Source organism: Sminthopsis crassicaudata, chromosome 4, assembly GCF_048593235.1.
Source record: "Sminthopsis crassicaudata isolate SCR6 chromosome 4, ASM4859323v1, whole genome shotgun sequence".
NCBI classification, from domain to species: Eukaryota; Metazoa; Chordata; class Mammalia; order Dasyuromorphia; family Dasyuridae; genus Sminthopsis; species Sminthopsis crassicaudata.
Genome location: NC_133620.1, coordinates 164,127,956 through 164,145,472, shown reverse-complemented (window position 1 = coordinate 164,145,472; position 17,517 = coordinate 164,127,956). Strand labels below are relative to the sequence as shown.

At 29.7% G+C, this 17,517-nt stretch overlaps 1 protein-coding gene across 11 annotated transcripts in view; it reads left to right on the top strand.

The window, feature by feature from the left end:
• EYA4 (EYA transcriptional coactivator and phosphatase 4) overlaps nucleotides 1-17,517 on the top strand; it is a 312,586-nt gene that overhangs the window by 233,127 nt on the left and 61,942 nt on the right. For 6 of the 11 annotated variants that reach the window (XM_074309802.1, XM_074309801.1, XM_074309798.1 and 3 more), the window contains 6 exons: nucleotides 5,044-5,136; nucleotides 10,208-10,274; nucleotides 12,351-12,493; nucleotides 12,642-12,785; nucleotides 14,186-14,265; nucleotides 16,143-16,308. In XM_074309802.1, coding sequence (XP_074165903.1) covers nucleotides 5,044-5,136; nucleotides 10,208-10,274; nucleotides 12,351-12,493; nucleotides 12,642-12,785; nucleotides 14,186-14,265; nucleotides 16,143-16,308 — 693 coding nt within the window. Of the gene's footprint in view, nucleotides 1-5,043; nucleotides 5,137-10,207; nucleotides 10,275-12,350; nucleotides 12,494-12,641; nucleotides 12,786-14,185; nucleotides 14,266-16,142; nucleotides 16,327-17,517 lie in introns of all 11 variants that reach the window. The other 5 variants (XM_074309793.1, XM_074309795.1, XM_074309800.1 and 2 more) reach the window with 1 other exon arrangement.

The window sequence follows — 17,517 nt, the reverse complement described above, 5'->3', positions numbered from 1 at the left end:
ATTCAGAAAATTTATAGAAAAGGTTGAATGAAAGAAAATTCATAAATATAATTTTGAGGTACCTTTAGTAAAAATGAGTTATTTAGAAAATTTCTGTTTTCCTTAAATTACTTTGCTTCTCTGTATATTTACAGTTAATGAAAACTAATTAGCATTACTTTGTTATCACCTCTTGATGCCATAAATATAAACCTAATTTTTATTCTATTGATTTACAAATAATCCAGTTAATAAAGGATAGTACAACTTATTCATTGTCTTTTCCCATTTTCTTTATAAAACAAATTATTTTCCATTATCTTTATGCAGATAATACCCACAGCTATATTTCAGCCCTAATCTCTTTGGTGAATTTCTATATCATTTATATCATGGTGAACAACCATCTTTTGGACATTTCAAAATGGATGCCATTTTGGCATTTAAAATTTAATGTGTTCAAAAGAGGACTCCTTATCTTGCCCTGCAAACACTTCCCTTTCCCCAATTTATTGTTATTTATTATAGTTAAGATCACCACCACTTTTCTAGTCATTGGTACATAGAATCTTGATATCATCCTTATTTACTCATTAGCTCTCTCCCAGTATGTCCAATTTGTTGTCAAATCTTGTTGTTCTACCTTTATAACATTTCTATTACAGATCCATTCCTCTCCATTCACACAGTTGCTCTTATTGCAGTCTCTCATAACCTCATGCCTGGACTATTACAATACTCTACTCCCTCTCCCTCTCTCCTCCGACCATGTACTTTTTGATCTAGATACATTGGCCTAGTTGGTGATCTCCACACAGAGCACTTGATCCTTCTATTTTATGTTCCTTATGTATGGAGTATTTCCTCTCTCGTTTCTAACTCCTAGGCTGTTTGGTTTCCTTCAAGATATAGTCCAATGTCTCTTTAAGAGAAATGTTATGCTTTCTTCCTTCTTCCCAAATGAGTTTCTTCTGAGATTGCCTTATATTTATACAGTTTTTATTTTGTATGTGTGTATATGTGTATTTATATGTGTGTTTGTATGTGTGCGTGTGTACTTTTTTATCTCTCCCCCAATAGAATATAAGCACCCTGAAAAGAAGTATCACACTGCTGTCTTTGTATTCTCAAGTGTTTAATGTAGGTCCTGGAATAAAGATGGTGCTTAACAAATGCTTGTTGACTGCCTGAAGAACTGATTATTCAAGTATATATATATATATATATATATATATATATGTATACACATACACACACACACACACACACACACTCACAGAGGTATGTGGATGGATGGATGGATCGATAGATCAATGGATGGATCGCTAGATCAATGGATAGATGTGGTGTCTCTGGCTTGGCATCCCAGGGTCATATAGTATACATCTTTTCCTTAGTGTCTAAGTGTAACTTAAGAGGTTGAGGAGAAGAGTATGTCTTCTTTAATATTGTTGGCTGAAGTTCCCACAATTCATATTTCTCACTGTTGCCAGTAAATAGCATTGCAGTTCCATTTAACAAGCTAATATTCACTTTCAGAAAGGGCTATTTATTTCAAAGATACAACACTAATAGAGGTATAAATGTTTCCCCCCAACACCTCCCGACACTTTTTTTGTCGTTGTTGCTGAGACAATTGGGGTTAAGTGACTTGCCTAGGGTCATTTTTTATAAAGCTTTTTTATTTTCAAAATATATGCATGGATAATTTGACAGTATTGGCCCTTGTATTTCAAATTTTCTCCTTTTCTCCCCCACCCCCTCCCCTAGATGACAAGCAATCCAGTATATGTTAAACATGTTACAATATATGTTAAATCCAATATGTATAAACATATTTATACAATTCTCTTGCTGCATAAGAAAAATCAGATCAAAAAAAGAAAATAAATAAGTAAGAAAACAAAATGCAATTGAACAACAAAAAGAGTGAGAATGTTATGTTGTGATCCATATTCAGTTCATCAGGGACACATTTTCACCTATACCATCTTAGTCTCTTGGAAGAATTAACTCAAACTTAGTTCAGTTCTTAAATGAAATTAGTTTACCAAATTCATATACAAAAAATAAAAGTGCTGTTAAATAAGTCTTCATCTCAGCCACTGTTGTGTGAGGGTGGATTCTTGAAAGTTAGTGTGAGACTGTCTACTTATGTTGCACAGTCTCTCTCAGATATTTCTATTCTATATCATCAGAACTTTTCCAGAAGCACGATCTCTTGCCTCTCCCACATGAAGAGTTTTCATAAGCTGAGTATGCTTATACTGCATATACATACAGCATGTGTATCTTCCATTGCCAGTATCTTCATGTGGTAGATATATACAAATATATACATAAACACTGATATATATATATATATATATATATACACACACACACATATACACAAGTGTGTATATTTATTTATTTATGGGTATATATCACATGTGAATTTGTGAATATAAATATTTATATATACACATATATATGTGATATATACCCATAAATAAATACACACACACCACACACATACACACACAGTTCCTTCCCCACCATCTCCACTAAATACATCTTCTATTTTGAATAGTAACCCTAGTATCTTGAAAATACAATATAACTTACACAATATAACAAATTCACACCCACACACATATCCACTCTCACACTCCTGATATAAGTCAATATAGATCATAATATCTGTGATGGTTTTGGACTAGATTTCAGTTTCCATGTATTAAAGAAAATGGTAGAATTAGATGATCTCTGTCTAGTCTTATAATTCTGTTAAGTTTCATATAACAAACTAATAGCTGCAACTTAAAATGTTTTGATACTTTTGAAATACATATACACACACACTCGAGTAGAATGAATGTATTTTAGTGTTTTGCTGTTTAAGATTATATCCCCAGGCATAATTTGTCCCCTGTAACAATGAATCTTCTTTGGCCAAAAGCAATTTATTATATATAAACTTGATTATTTGGAAGAGATACTGTGTAACTAGTATGAGTATATGGGTAATGCACACTTAAGAAAGAAAACATAAAAAAAAAAAAATCTACTCTTGGTATTTTTAAGCTCTGTGAAAGGATAAGATGTACCTAAGAAATGAGGCTGATTACCATAAGTGCTTTTTGTTCCTCATACTTTCAAATAAGCACAAATGGTATAAGTGGAACATATATTATCAATAGCTCTCCCCTTGTGCTTTTTATTTCTTCAGAAAATAAGAAACATTAATTCTTGCTGATGCCTATTTGAAAAAGCCAAGACTTGCTATCCTTTTCATACAGATATACCATAAAGCTTTCTCTTAATCCAAAGAGGATCAAATTTTAAAATTCCTAGATAACATTTCTTGATCAGATTTTGCTGATCACGTATGGTACTTTTTTGTTACAAATATCAAAAGTTAAAGAATGTATTGCATCAAGAAGCAATTCTATCTGTATGTATTCTTTTGTACAAATACACAAGGTTAGTCAGGAAATGCTAGTAAGAGATCCCCTTATTTAGGATCACATTAAACTGTTAGTTGATCAATCTGAGTACCTCTTAAACATTATCAAAATTATCAAAAATTATCAAAAAGGTTATCAAAAAACTCAATGTATTTTAATATGTAACAGTTTTGTGATAAAAGTTTTTCTGATCATGTATTTTCTGTTTCTATCCTTAATGAATCTTTAATCAGGATGAAAAAGAGTCATTATCCTCTAAAATATAAAACTCTGTTGTTCCCAAAAATTGTGTCTCAATACTTATAGAAAAAAAAGAAAAGGAAAGGAAAGAAAAGAAAATCCTTGTCTTCAAGTATCTTATATTCTATTCGGGAGTACAAAATATAAAAAGAAACTAGAAAAAAATGAGAAGAAAACACAGTATCTTCAATGCCATACTGGAGAATGTGTGATAATTAGGAGTAGAGGCCTGAAATGAATGAAGGAATTATTGAATTGGGTTCTGAGAAAAATCATTCAGTTAGGAAAAGATCAAAATCTTCTACAAGTTCTTTGTAGCACTCCAAATACAGATTTTTTTTTTAATACCTAACTAAATATTGTTCTGTTTAGTTCTGATTCTTTGGAAGGATTGCTTAATTATTGCTGTGTATTTCCCATTATGATTACTAAGCTAACAGAACAGCATTATTAATATATGTTCAGTCTATGGTCAATTATGACAACTTTTATGTTTTATTTTTCAACATATTTTGTCATATTCAGCTATTTCTTATCTTGCATTTCCACAGTTTATTGCTGTTGCATTTTGTGCAACACAATGATCTCAAGGGATGCTAAATGGGAAAAATTTATAAACAAATGTTTCTATCCTTTCTTCACTAATTTCCAGGATCTTTTCTATAATAGGAATATGACAAAATCATTCTACTTCAACACAATGTATACATTGGCTTTAATACTTCTCTCCAATAAATACAACTGGTAGTCTTTACTTATATAGAAATTATATACCAGGATATGCACAAATGCATATTGCATCTAAACATCACTATTTAGAATTTGTTATTAAATCATGTGGCTGCTTAGACTCTGCTACAAACAGGAAATATATTGGTGTGAAATGGATTATAATTTCTTATGTAATTCATTAACTAGTCCTCAGCTCAATATTTTTCTATAGAATTATTTTATTCTTGTGTTTTTAATGGGTTTATTAGAAAGATCAAAGAACATATTGTTATTAATATTGTGATCATGAAAAAGAGTATATAGAGAATGACCAACTATTCCTTCATTCTTTTAACTACAAAATCAATATGTCAGTGATTAACCTAAGAATTAGGCCACATGTAATTTTTTTTTGAAATTCAAAATATGTTGCCTTTTATAGCCAGGTTCTTGAGGAAATTAGTTTAGCCAGACTGTTTTGAATTAAATTCACTTTATAAATACATGTATTAGAAGATGAATTAACAAGACCTTACCAGATTTTTATTGTTGTTTTTCCTTCGCATGTACATGCTAACTAGAAAATCTTTCTGTCAAACTGGAATAAGATCTTATGTAAAAAAGTTTAGAAATAAAACTCATGTCTGCTTATTCTTCTACATAGTGTCTCTTCTTGCAGTCAAAACAGAGCCGATGAACAACAGTGAAACAACTACTACAACTGGAGATGGAGCACTTGACACTTTTACTGGGTCAGGTAAAGCCTTAAGCTCATGTGCTGTTATGTACACACTGGCATATTCATCAAATTATTTTTCATGAATAGGCCTCATAAATACAACAATAGCTACAGCTGTTAAAATACTTGGAATCATTATTATTACTTTTATAAAGAAAAAAGAAAAAGCTATTCCCTTTTAAAGAGAAACCTAATAATTATAATTCCATGTTTTTAAGACTTATTCCTGATTCTACAAAAAAAAGTTTTTATTTGGAATAGAATTTTGTGTATTTTAGATAATTTTTAAAATCAACATTAAAATTTATGGCAATGAAATAATCATAGGTGGCTTCAGTGATAATTATTTTACATAAAATGTCATTAATTTAATAAGTAGATTGTGCCAGCCATAAACTTTATTCTGCCAGCATTGATAGTTAATATAAAAATTGCCTTCTAACTATGACTCAAAATGTAACATTGTCCATTTGATTCTTTTTAAGTAACCTCATTTCCTGTGTAGGTTTTTTTTTTAAATTCTTCTTTGTAAGCAGCTGAGTGAAAAGTATTAAAGGTTAATGGACTGCAGGAAAGCACATGTTGCTTGCATTAAAACATTAAATTGGATAGTGCTACCTTTAATATTAATGCATCAAGAACAATAGTATAACTATAAACATCAGTCTACTTTAAATGTAAATGCTTTTGTAACTCCCAGTAGGTTTAGCAAATAAGTTGACTCAGTCAAGAGTTTTACAAAGAAAAGTTAAAATACTCTTTAGCCCATTTAATTGCTTCTGGAAGTAATGGATTTTTATATTGCCTAAAAAGTGGATATTAACATATACAATATCTAAAGTAATGGGATTTGTCTAGGTAGTATGTAGGTGCAGTGCCTGTGTGTGTGTGTGTGTGTGTGTGTGTGTGTGTGTGTGTGTGTGCGCGCGTGCGTGCAGTGGTTATGCTTTAGGTTATGAAAACTTTTCTACTTCTTCAGATAAAAATCCTAATATTTTTTTCTATATAGTAGATATAAATGGTATTCATCAAATTTCAGCATCAAAATAAATGGAGAATCACTACAAAACTGATGTTAATTGGTGATATAAACACTATGAGAATCAGGACTCCTGACTTTAGACCCAGTATTCTCACCAGTAGAGTATTCTACATAGCTAATGTTAACTTGCCCAGAACACTGGATATGAAGTTAGAGAAACTTGAGGTCAATCCTTCCTCTAACATTTACTAACTGTGAACTGGAGCAAATCATTTATTCTCTACTTGGCTCAGTTTCCTTATTTGTAAAATGGGAAAATTAATAGCACCTACCTCCTGGGGCTGTTGTGAGGAAGAAATGAGCTAATATTTATAAAGCACTTTGTAAACTTAAAGTACTATATAAATATTAATTATTGTTTGTAACAGTTAAGATCACAGAATAAAATTCTATGTCCTAAAAATGCTTTAAAAGTAGATTCCAGGAAATTAACTAAAATTTTGTAAAGACACAAACATGCAGCATTCATACAAATGGTATAAATTATTTATCAATATGTGATGTTTTCTACTGGTCCAATAGGCAATTAATCTAGCATGTTCTATTACTTAAAATATTCATTAATACATATCCCAACAAAACAAATATGTATACAAATAATTTGAAGGAAAATAATAAAATTATAAAAGTGATGATATAATTAAATGAAATCTTAAATCAGTTGAGAATCTACAACAAAAAATCCTATAATAATTATCAAAATGGTTTCTATGAAAATTAACTAATCAGCACATTCATTTTATAAATTAAAATTGGTGCTCAGGAAAGTTAGTAGTTAGTAGAAAGTTAGTAGCTGTGGATAATTTATTGATTATTAATTTACTGATAACTCAATAAGTGCTTATTATCAGTTTGCTGGTGGTCCAATGGAAAATCCAAGTCTCCTAATTACTTAATTATTAATTTCTTAATATCAGTCATACCATTTTATTTAAAATTATATTACAATTGTCAAATAAATATATATAGTCTGATGATGCATTAAAATATAATAATCAGCATATTTGATCTACACTAGCTCTCAGTATACTTCACCATTATAATTTGGTATCATAACACCAAATTATTTAGCTATTTATTCTGGTAATGATGATGATTCATTTACAAAGTATATTGTAAATTTGCAAAGCATTTCCTCATAACAAATCCTTGAATTATCCTAAGTATTATCCCCATTTTACTTATGAAGAAATTAAATCACAAAAGGATAAAAATTTTGATGGTCATTACCCTTTTAAATGATGAAGATAGAATTTACATAAATTTAAATTTGCAAGACATTTGCCTCCAAAGCCAAAGGTGCTTTAAAGAATTTATTGAATTCATTATATATATTAGTCAAGAGACTAGTTTATTCATTTTATTTTATAACAAGGAATGTCATTATTAAAAAAAAAAAAAATGAAACAAGAAGACAATGTCCCAGGTTCCATTGCTGGCAAATGTGAAAGGAAGTCTTAAAGTGATCATTATTGGCAGAATTATTTGAACTCATCCTTAACTTATTAGACACCTTATTTAAACTAATTCTTGATTTGATAAATAAAGGAAACATCCCTATGATAATGTTAATCTTAGCACCTTATGTTAGTTACTCTTTTGTTTAAATGAAATAGAACAAAATATGTTTGCTTTTTTAAAAGATTATATATGACATTCACCCACCTAATGAACTCTTAAAATGCAAATATATTTTTAGTAAAGCAAAAGAAAAATTAACTATTCTGAGCTCAAAAATTTGGTGATACTTTGTATATTTTAAATTAGATTATTTATATTAGATCTATCTGCCAATTAATGAATAAGCATTTATTAATAACTTCCTATGGCTCCAGACACATTACTAAGTACTGGGGATGCAAAGAAAAACAAAAAAAGAAAGAAAGAAGTAAAGCCAACTTTTGCCTTCAATAAAGTTATATTTTGATGGGGGAGAGTATGCATGAAAATTGATAATACAGATACTTATAGAGTAGATAAAAATAATTTTAGAAGAAAAGCATTAGTAAGTGAGGGTTCAGAAAAGAATTCTTATAGAAGATATTGTTTGTTCTTAGTCTTGATACTCCTATGGAAGCATTTTCAAGATGTTATCTAGATTCACAAATGAAAGAAAAGTAGAGTTGATTTTAATTTCAATATATATGTAGGATTGCTGTGATATATGGCAATGTATATGTGTATGTGTGTATACACCCAGAGAGACACATGTACAAACATTACTGATGTCCAAGGTGGTTATTATTGGGTTGTTTTGAGGGAGGGGGCAGATCATTTAGCAGCTGTTGTTAAATTTCTATCCATTCATCCTTTGCCGCAACTTTGTGATAAAAACCTTATATTTTCCAAAGCTGAGAAAAGCCCATTTTAAACCATATAAATTTCAAGTTTACCAAAGTTCAACCAAACTGAGTATGATGATATTTAATCTGTTCATATTTTTGGTTAAAAAATAACAGAAGCATAAATAGAGGAGGACTGAAATTCTCTCATATGGCTCAAATAAGCTAGACTTGAATCTGCCATGGCATAATATTATGTGATATTTACTAAGTTCCCACATTATGAAACACACAGCATTTGGTTCTTAATGAGGTTAATTGATTAACCTTAGCCATTTTAAATGCTTAATAATCTAGAAGAACCTAAAAATGGTTCTTTTACTTTGAATTGCATAAAAATAATTTATGATTGTTTTTTGGTAAATTTGTTACTATTAAATCAAAATATTATTAGCAAACACTTATTTATTTATTTTTCAAATCCGACTCAAGAGTTCTTGGAAAGATAGATTTTGTATATTGTCTTAAAAACTATTTAAAATGTACTTTAAAGATTCAGAACACAAAGGTTAAAAAAATGATCTTAAACTTGGTAAATTCTGTGTGCTTATAAAGTAATAGATCACAAGGGCCCTAATGATACTTGGATATAGAAATATATCGTGTTTCATAAAATAGTTAGGAACCTAAACCTATTTGTCACTTAAACAATTCTGAAGGTTTGGTTCTGGTATTATTATGAACAACTTAGGCAGGATTTACTACTTTGAAGTATAACTATGATTGATTAGACTAAAGTAATTCCAGTGCTACACTGTGTACTACTTTAATCTTTTTGAAAAGTGAATGAACAGCAGATGGCCTAATAAAGACACTCTGTATGTTTGCCTAGTATGGATTTGCTCTGAAGGGATTGGTTCAACACTTTACTATACATATATTTGGAATACATCTGTCTTAGTCAAGACAGATGGCTAAAGGAAAGAGAAACTTCCAAACTGTTGGAATTCATCCAGTTTGGGACAGATATAAATAAGATCTGACTGTCATACTTTAAGTTCTTGGAAAATAGGTAGAGATACCATGCTAAATATGGCTATTGCTATGTTGTTAAAAATTGTACTTTTATTTTTTTTATATTACCTTTATTGTCACATTAAAACCTAATAAGTGTGCTTATAACTAAAGAATACTTTTCACTATCCTAAATTATCAATTCCCTATATATATGATGTACTAAAATGAAAAGTTAAATTAAATATGACTAAATCAAAATTTGAACATTAAGAGCTTAACATTCATAAACTTAAATTTGGGGAGGGAATTGGATGTTGGAAAAGATATATACATGAAACTCTATTCACTGCTCTTTCATTTTATATTGAAATCAATATTTGTGGTAAATTGTAGCAGCATTTTCTATTTGTGAAACTTCAATAACTTGTTGTTACAGAAATCTATATTTTCTTCAAATGATTTGTCTGTATTGCTTTCAGAAACCTTTGTATTTTAGGAGAGAAGCATATTGGGGAGTATGAATGCATGCAGTCAATGGTGGTATTAAAAATCAATGTCAAAAGAAATTTTGAAGATCATTAATAGTTTAAATACCAAATATGCTAAAATAAACTGAAGTACTAATGCTATTTGATTAAAATCATCATGTATCTTAGTAAGATATATTTATGTTGCAATTACATATGTATATATATATATATATATATATATAAATATTTGTGTGTTATGTGTATGTTATGTCTTACAGTAATAACAAGTAGTGGCTACAGTCCTAGATCAACACATCAGTATTCCCCACAGTTGTATCCTTCCAAGTAAGTGATATTTTTTTCTTGCGTGTCAAAGCAAATAACCAGAATTATTTTATGATTTTGCAAATATTTCAATTTATATTCTACAAATGACAGATTGTTTGGTAGGCTAACTAAAGATACTCATCCATTTCTATCTGGGCAATTCTAGATATATACTCTTGTTTTGAAAAAATTAATGTCTATATTGTCCTAAACAAAGTAACAAACTCTGGTATATATGGTTTTTACCAAAACAAATTTAACATCAGCTGACTGTATTTAATTAAATTTTAAAAAGTAATGTTTAAGCAAGCATAAACATCTCTAAAGTTACAGGTTCAGACTTTATTGTTTGATTTGTGAACATTTAGGTGAATAGTTCAATTTTAAAAATGATTATTGGACTGTAACATTGTGGCATATTTTGTCATACTTCATTCTCTGAAGACAGTTTGTATTAATTTTGAGGATTCTATAATTATTTGTCAAACTTATTCAGGTTTTTCCATGTATACTGAGTTTAACACTATTTAAAAGATAAATTTAGATTTGTCTGGTAACAATTCTGTGTTCCCAAGCTTTGGGTTTTAAATACCCATGCATACACACATAATATATCAGCACAAACTCTTCACTAAGACTTTCCCAAGGAAGCAATAATACAGCTAAATAAAAGTTGTCATTTTCTTTAGGTAGGAAGGATTGTATAATCTAATAGAGTCATTGCCTTAAGGGGAGCAGAATAAATTTTAATGTAATTCTTTCCCTTTTATTTTGTCTCACACTTCAAGTATTCAGTTGCATGTGTACCTAGGGAATGGAAAAATTAGGAGAAACAGACTTTGGAGTTATACATAGCTGAAGATAGAGATGTGATTTCATTCCATACAATTTTTTGACAAGCCCTTATTTGAAGCAATTTATCATAATGAAAGATTAATATTACTTTTTTCTCATTTAAGAATATGAAATTTTAATATATTATCCTGTAGAGAATTGTATATACTATACATGTTATCTATGGGAAGTTGCAACATTAATCCTGAATAAAGCAGTCACACTACTACAATATTTTCATTCTAATGACTTTTTAAGAATTTATAAAACAATTCTAATCCCAAACAAAAGTATTTATTTTAACATTACTGGATGAATAATATGCTCATTAAAGTTTACACAGTTGTTTTGGACTTTTCAGTTAATTTTTCATCTGTGAACATAATTATAGTTATGATCCTAATAATGGAAAGCATTTAGGTATTACATTATGCAATCATGATCATATCACTCAATCTGTACATCAACTTTCTGTTCCAGGTGAATGATATACCACACACACATTTAATATGAAGAATTAAATTATTGCCAATCCTGTTTACACTTTCTAAACATATACCATGAAACTTAAGCCAGAAAGAAATAAGTATTTCAAGATTTAAATACATATTTACATATATAAAAACATAGGTGTATGTATATAAATATATATTAATATACATATAAATATATATTATAGATGATAGATAATCTTAAAACTGGAAGGATGCTTAGAAATCACCAAATCCAACCACTCCATTTTTCAGATGAGTAAGTTGAGGACTAGGGAGGATCAAGGACTTTATAAAGATCACAAATCTTTGTGACAGAGCTAGGACTAGAATTCAGTTCTCTCTACTCCTAGTCAAGTGCTATTTCCATTGTACCATAAAATATACAATTAAATTATGGATTATTGTTGTTCCGTTCTTTCAGTAGTGTCTGACTTTTTGTGAGCTCATTTGGGTTTTCTTGGCAAAGCTACTGGAGTGGTCTGCTATTTTCTTCTCCAGCGTATTTTATAGATGAATTGAGGCAAACAAGGTTAAGTGGCTTGATCAGATTCATACAGCCCATAAGTGTCTAAAGCAGATTTGAACTCAGATCTTCCTAACTCCAGGCAGTGCTCTATTTACAGCACCATCTAATTGCCCAAACTATGGTTAGGGAGAGAGATTTCCATTTGGAATTTTAAAGGTTTTATTATTTAAAAGTTGATAAGCTGTTATAACTAATATACTGTCATTGTTGCTACAGTAATGCTATTTTTCTGGTATTTAGGCCCTATCCACACATTCTTTCTACACCAGCAGCTCAAACAATGTCTGCCTATGCCGGGCAGACTCAGTATTCAGGAATGCAGCAGCCAGCAGTGTACACAACCTACTCACAGACAGGACAACCTTACAGCTTACCCACTTACGGTACTTTGCATCTTATTTCTGTTATTTCATTATATATGGAAAACTCTGCTAGTAGATACTTTTGCTGGGGTTTTTTTTATGCCATCTACAACAGAGGATTTCAATAAGTTAATCATTAAATTGCTTTGAATATTAATTGCTCACCCAGATTTAGGTGTGATGTTGCCAGGCATCAAGACAGAAAGCGGACTTTCACAAACCCAGTCACCACTACAGACGGGGTGCCTCAGTTATAGTCCAGGGTTTTCTACTCCCCAACCAGGCCAAACACCCTATTCTTACCAAATGCCAGGTAAGTAACTATTTGCTGAATACAGTAGAAGATGATTTCATAGACTACATACTAGAAATAAAGTCTACAATAGAAGGAAATTTTCTATGGTATTTATAAAAGTTCATCTCATAAGACAAGTAATAGAAATTGGAAGAAAAGCTTTAAATATCTTATGCAAACTGATCTTTTCTAAAGTTAAAAAAAAAGTTAAAATTACATGGCATCACCCTGAGCCCAAGTTTAGACAAATGTTCTCTGAACTAGTGATGACAAAATTATTCAATCAACACTTTCATTGTCCACTGTGACTCTCTAAAATAATTCTAATAGAAATCAATTTTTTTACTATTTGCTAAGTTTCAAGTGCTCTTTCGTTTGCTTCAAAATTCAATTAGCAATTTTGAGCAGATTTTTACAATATTCAGTAAATATATAGTTTATTTTTTCTTGAATGTAATGTTTATAAAGTAAGGTTTTTATTTTTTCTCTTTTCACAAATATTCAACTGTTTAATTTTATAGTCATCATTTGATTTTTATTTTGATGTCTATAATTTCAGATTTTTTTTCTTTTTTAAGGAAGGGCAATTCTAATTATTATATGGTAATTGCAAAAAAAAGTGATAGAGTAGAAATACTATTTCAAAGGAATTTATTTTATTTACTTCAATGTTGAATTTTAAGTCATGTTTTAAAAAGTTACCTTTTTCACTGATTTCTCTTTTCAATACTCAATTAAATAATAATTTAATTAAGCTGTAAAATGTCAAGTTGATTTGCCTAAAATGAATTGTTTTAACAGTCTGCTTCTTCTCTATCTTCCTCTCCCCTCCATTTCTTCTTTCACCTTGTTTCTGTTTCTTTCTCTCAGCTCTAAGTTTGTTGCCATTTTTAGTTCCACACTTCCTGGTAGAACAGAACCACAGAAAATAATAATTGGATAAAGAATGCATATTTGATGTTTTTAATCAAAATAAATATAATATGCAAATATATTTTCTTATAGAGACAGCTTTTATGGTTTGTCATAAACAATCTCAATTTGAGTCAGTGGCATAGAACTTAAAGTGTTTTAGGTTCTATGAACCTTTTAACCTTATAGGAATTTTTTGATTGATTATATAGTAAAATTCCAAATGCTCATGTTTATAAATATTAATTCTATACAGAAAAGATACTACATGTTGATATAATAAAAACATTTAAAATATTTTCTTTAAATTTGCATATAGATTTAAAATATTTTTAAATTTGCATATAGAATAACAAACATCAAAGTTGGGAGTATTTACTTTTTGTATAATGGATTAAAAATAATCATTGATATTTAACTAAAGTTTGTATAGTTTTTTTAAGTGAAATATTTTTATTCACACTGTAAGAAATAACTTTAAAATATATTCTCTTCTTTACCCCTAGGTTCTAGTTTTGCACCATCATCTACTATTTATGCAAATAATTCTGTTTCCAATTCAACGAATTTCAGTAGCTCACAGCAGGTATGAATTAAAGCAAAACTTTTAATATTACAAGTTTAATGAAAAATTTTCATTCAAGTTATAAAATTGCTGCATATTAATATTTAATTTGCCTTTTTGCAAATGAGTTTTCAGTACAATAAAATTCTGTTATTTGAAATCCTGATGAATGATTTTGTTCTCAGTTACAAAATTTCTCAGAAATATCCAGGGATTGCTATTTATTCTTATAATTCAATTTTCCCAAAAAAATATATATTACACAGTTTCTTTACATCTTAAATAGTGAATACTGGCTACAATATAGGTTTTTTTTAATATATATCCCAGAGTCATTATCAATATCATTTATTGTGCTAGATCATGACTTGATACCATTAGAACCTAATGAGTTGTACAAGACTTGTTTGTCTAGACATTAAAGAATTCTAGAGTTTTGTAACTTTTTTTTTTTAATCCCAGTAGCTTCTTGTAATAAATTAATCCCTTATACATGATTTTAATGCTAAAAGGAATCTTAAATATCTTCTAGTCAAAAACGCCCTTATTTCATAAATATGGGCATTGAATCCTGAGCATTTTAGTGACTAAGACCATATGAGTAAGAACTAACTTACTCTGGCTCCCAAATTAGCACTCTCTTCCATAGTCTCTTCCTATGCTGGTAGGCTGTTAACTCTTAGTTCTTAGTGGTGTATGCCTTTAGCACTCATTCTAATTTGTTGCCACTTGTCTGCCATGGACTTAGAAAAAAAAATTCAATTATATTAGAATTTGGATAAATCTAGAGTTGATAAGCTCAAAATGGGGGCCTAAAGAACCTCTTTGTAAGAAACCTGAGGAATGTTTTTTGTAAGTATAGGGAATTATTTATATCCATTTTGTTTCTATAAGGATATTTTTGAATCATTGATTCCTGGTTCCCAGTTATATTTCTAGTCATAGAAGCTGTTAAAAAAACAGGATTTTGAATAGCTAATATTACTATATACTAGATTGATAAAAAACATATCATTTCATTAACATTGTTACTAGTTTCCATTAGGATTTAACTCGCTGTAGATTCAATAAAAAGTTTTCAGGAGTTGATATAACTTAACATTTTACCACACTGTGATCATCTCTCCAAATTAGATAGGTTAATACTCAGATGGTAGATATCTCACATCAATACTCAAAGGTTTTATGGTGTTTTATTGCATCTTGATTCAAAAGCACACAAAAAAATTGCTAAGAATTACCTAAAATATCTCTGTGGAAAAGGAGAAAAAAAGTCACATTCTTTGTATGGATGAGGATCTCAGGTATTTGTGGATGAATTTGCAGACTCTTGAGACTTTTTAAACTCTTCTCTTTTTTCATTTTCTCCCCAAGGTCTATTAGAATCATTGCTCAGAATGATTAAGCATTTTTGAGTGTGCAAGATGCCCACCAAAAATATCTTTACTTCACCAGGGTTAATTTGAAATATAACAATGTGAAATAATAGTATATATTTAAATAGTACTTTATAGTTAGCAAAACATATCATAACCCTGTTGAGTAGATTTTATAAAAACTAACATCTCTATTTACACATAAGCAAATTGAAGTCCAGAAAGATTAAATAATTTGCTCATGGTAACTCAAGTAATTAATTATAGAATTAGAACTTAAAATGTAACTCCTCTTGCTAGACATCCAATGTTCTTTCCATTCTACCCTCCTGTTCCTCTGAATTCTAGAGGATTCAAAAAAGTGTATTTAACTTCTTAGGAAAAAATATACTATTATAGTGGTATCTATGAAAAAGAAAAGAGTCAAAGGAAAGCTTTCAACGAGTTTCACCTATGAAAAATTTCTAGAAGAGCATGGACAGGCACTGCCCATATGCTAATGTATTTCGATTATTGTTTCAGGATTATCCATCCTATACAGCCTTTGGCCAAAACCAATATGCACAGTATTATTCAGCATCAACATATGGAGCATATATGACTTCAAATAACACAGCTGATGGCACATCTTCATCATCATCAACCTATCAGTTGCAGGAATCTCTCCCTGGACTGACCAGTCAACCAGGTACAGATCTCCATTCAGGTGAAATACTTTCATATATGTTGTTGTATATACTAAAATGTGGGAAACATTTCAATATGGTGATGGAGATCATTCAGATGGTTACCATGGTTTTGACCTATACCAATAAATAAGATTAGATGTCACACTTTAGATATTATGAGAACTTTTCATTTTGTTGAGCAATATATCTTTCTATATAAAACCTGTATGATACTTGTAAGCTTGATCTACATTATTAACATTATCTCCATTACTACCTTAAAATTAGCGATTAACCAAAAATATATATCAAGTCCTAATTTGTACCATTTTCCAATTTCCAAAGAATTGAATACTCCTACTAAAAAATTAATTACTAATTCTTTTGAGTCAGTACAAATGTAGCTTCAGCACATTTCTGGTTGGAGGAGAGGTAGGTAAATGAGTAATATGTATGAATATAAGAAATTATTCTAGATAAACTCTGGTATCTGGTAGGATTTTCTACTCACTAACTTTGTAATTACAAAATAAATCTTTTCTTAATTACCATATTCATAAGATGTACTAAAACATGAATGGTTGAGCAGAGGATATAGGAGGATATAGGAATAAATGCAAAGTGCCATTCCTTGGTTCAAAAGATTGCTTCACAAGTACAGAATCGATAAGACATGATGGCTAGATAACAGTTTCTGAAGAAGAAAAAAAGATCTGGGAATATTTTTTGAACCATAATCTCAGTATAACTTAATAATGTAACATGGCAGCCAAAATACCTAATTCTATATTAAGCTGCATTAAGAGAGGCATTATATCCAGAAGAGAGAAAATGGTCACCACCCTGTCTTCCACTCTAATTAGACCAGATCTGGAATACCGTGTCCACTTCTAGTTAGTAATCAGTAAGAAAATAGGTTGGAGATTATTCAGAAGAGAGTAGTCAGATAAGATATGCTCCATAAGGACTAATTGATGGAATTGAAGATGAAAAAATTTATTGAGAACATGAAATTAGAATTATTTCACTTGACTTTATAGGAATAACAAATGTTATTTAGTAATAGGTGAAAGAGCAATATGTAGAAGACTCCAGGTGAATTAAAAAGAAAGAAAGAAAGAAAGAAAGAAAGAAAGAAAGAAAGAAAGAAAGAAAGAAAGAAAGAAAGAAAGAAAGAAAGAAAGAAAGAAAGAAAGAAAGAAAGAAAGAAAGAAAGAAAGAAAGAAAGA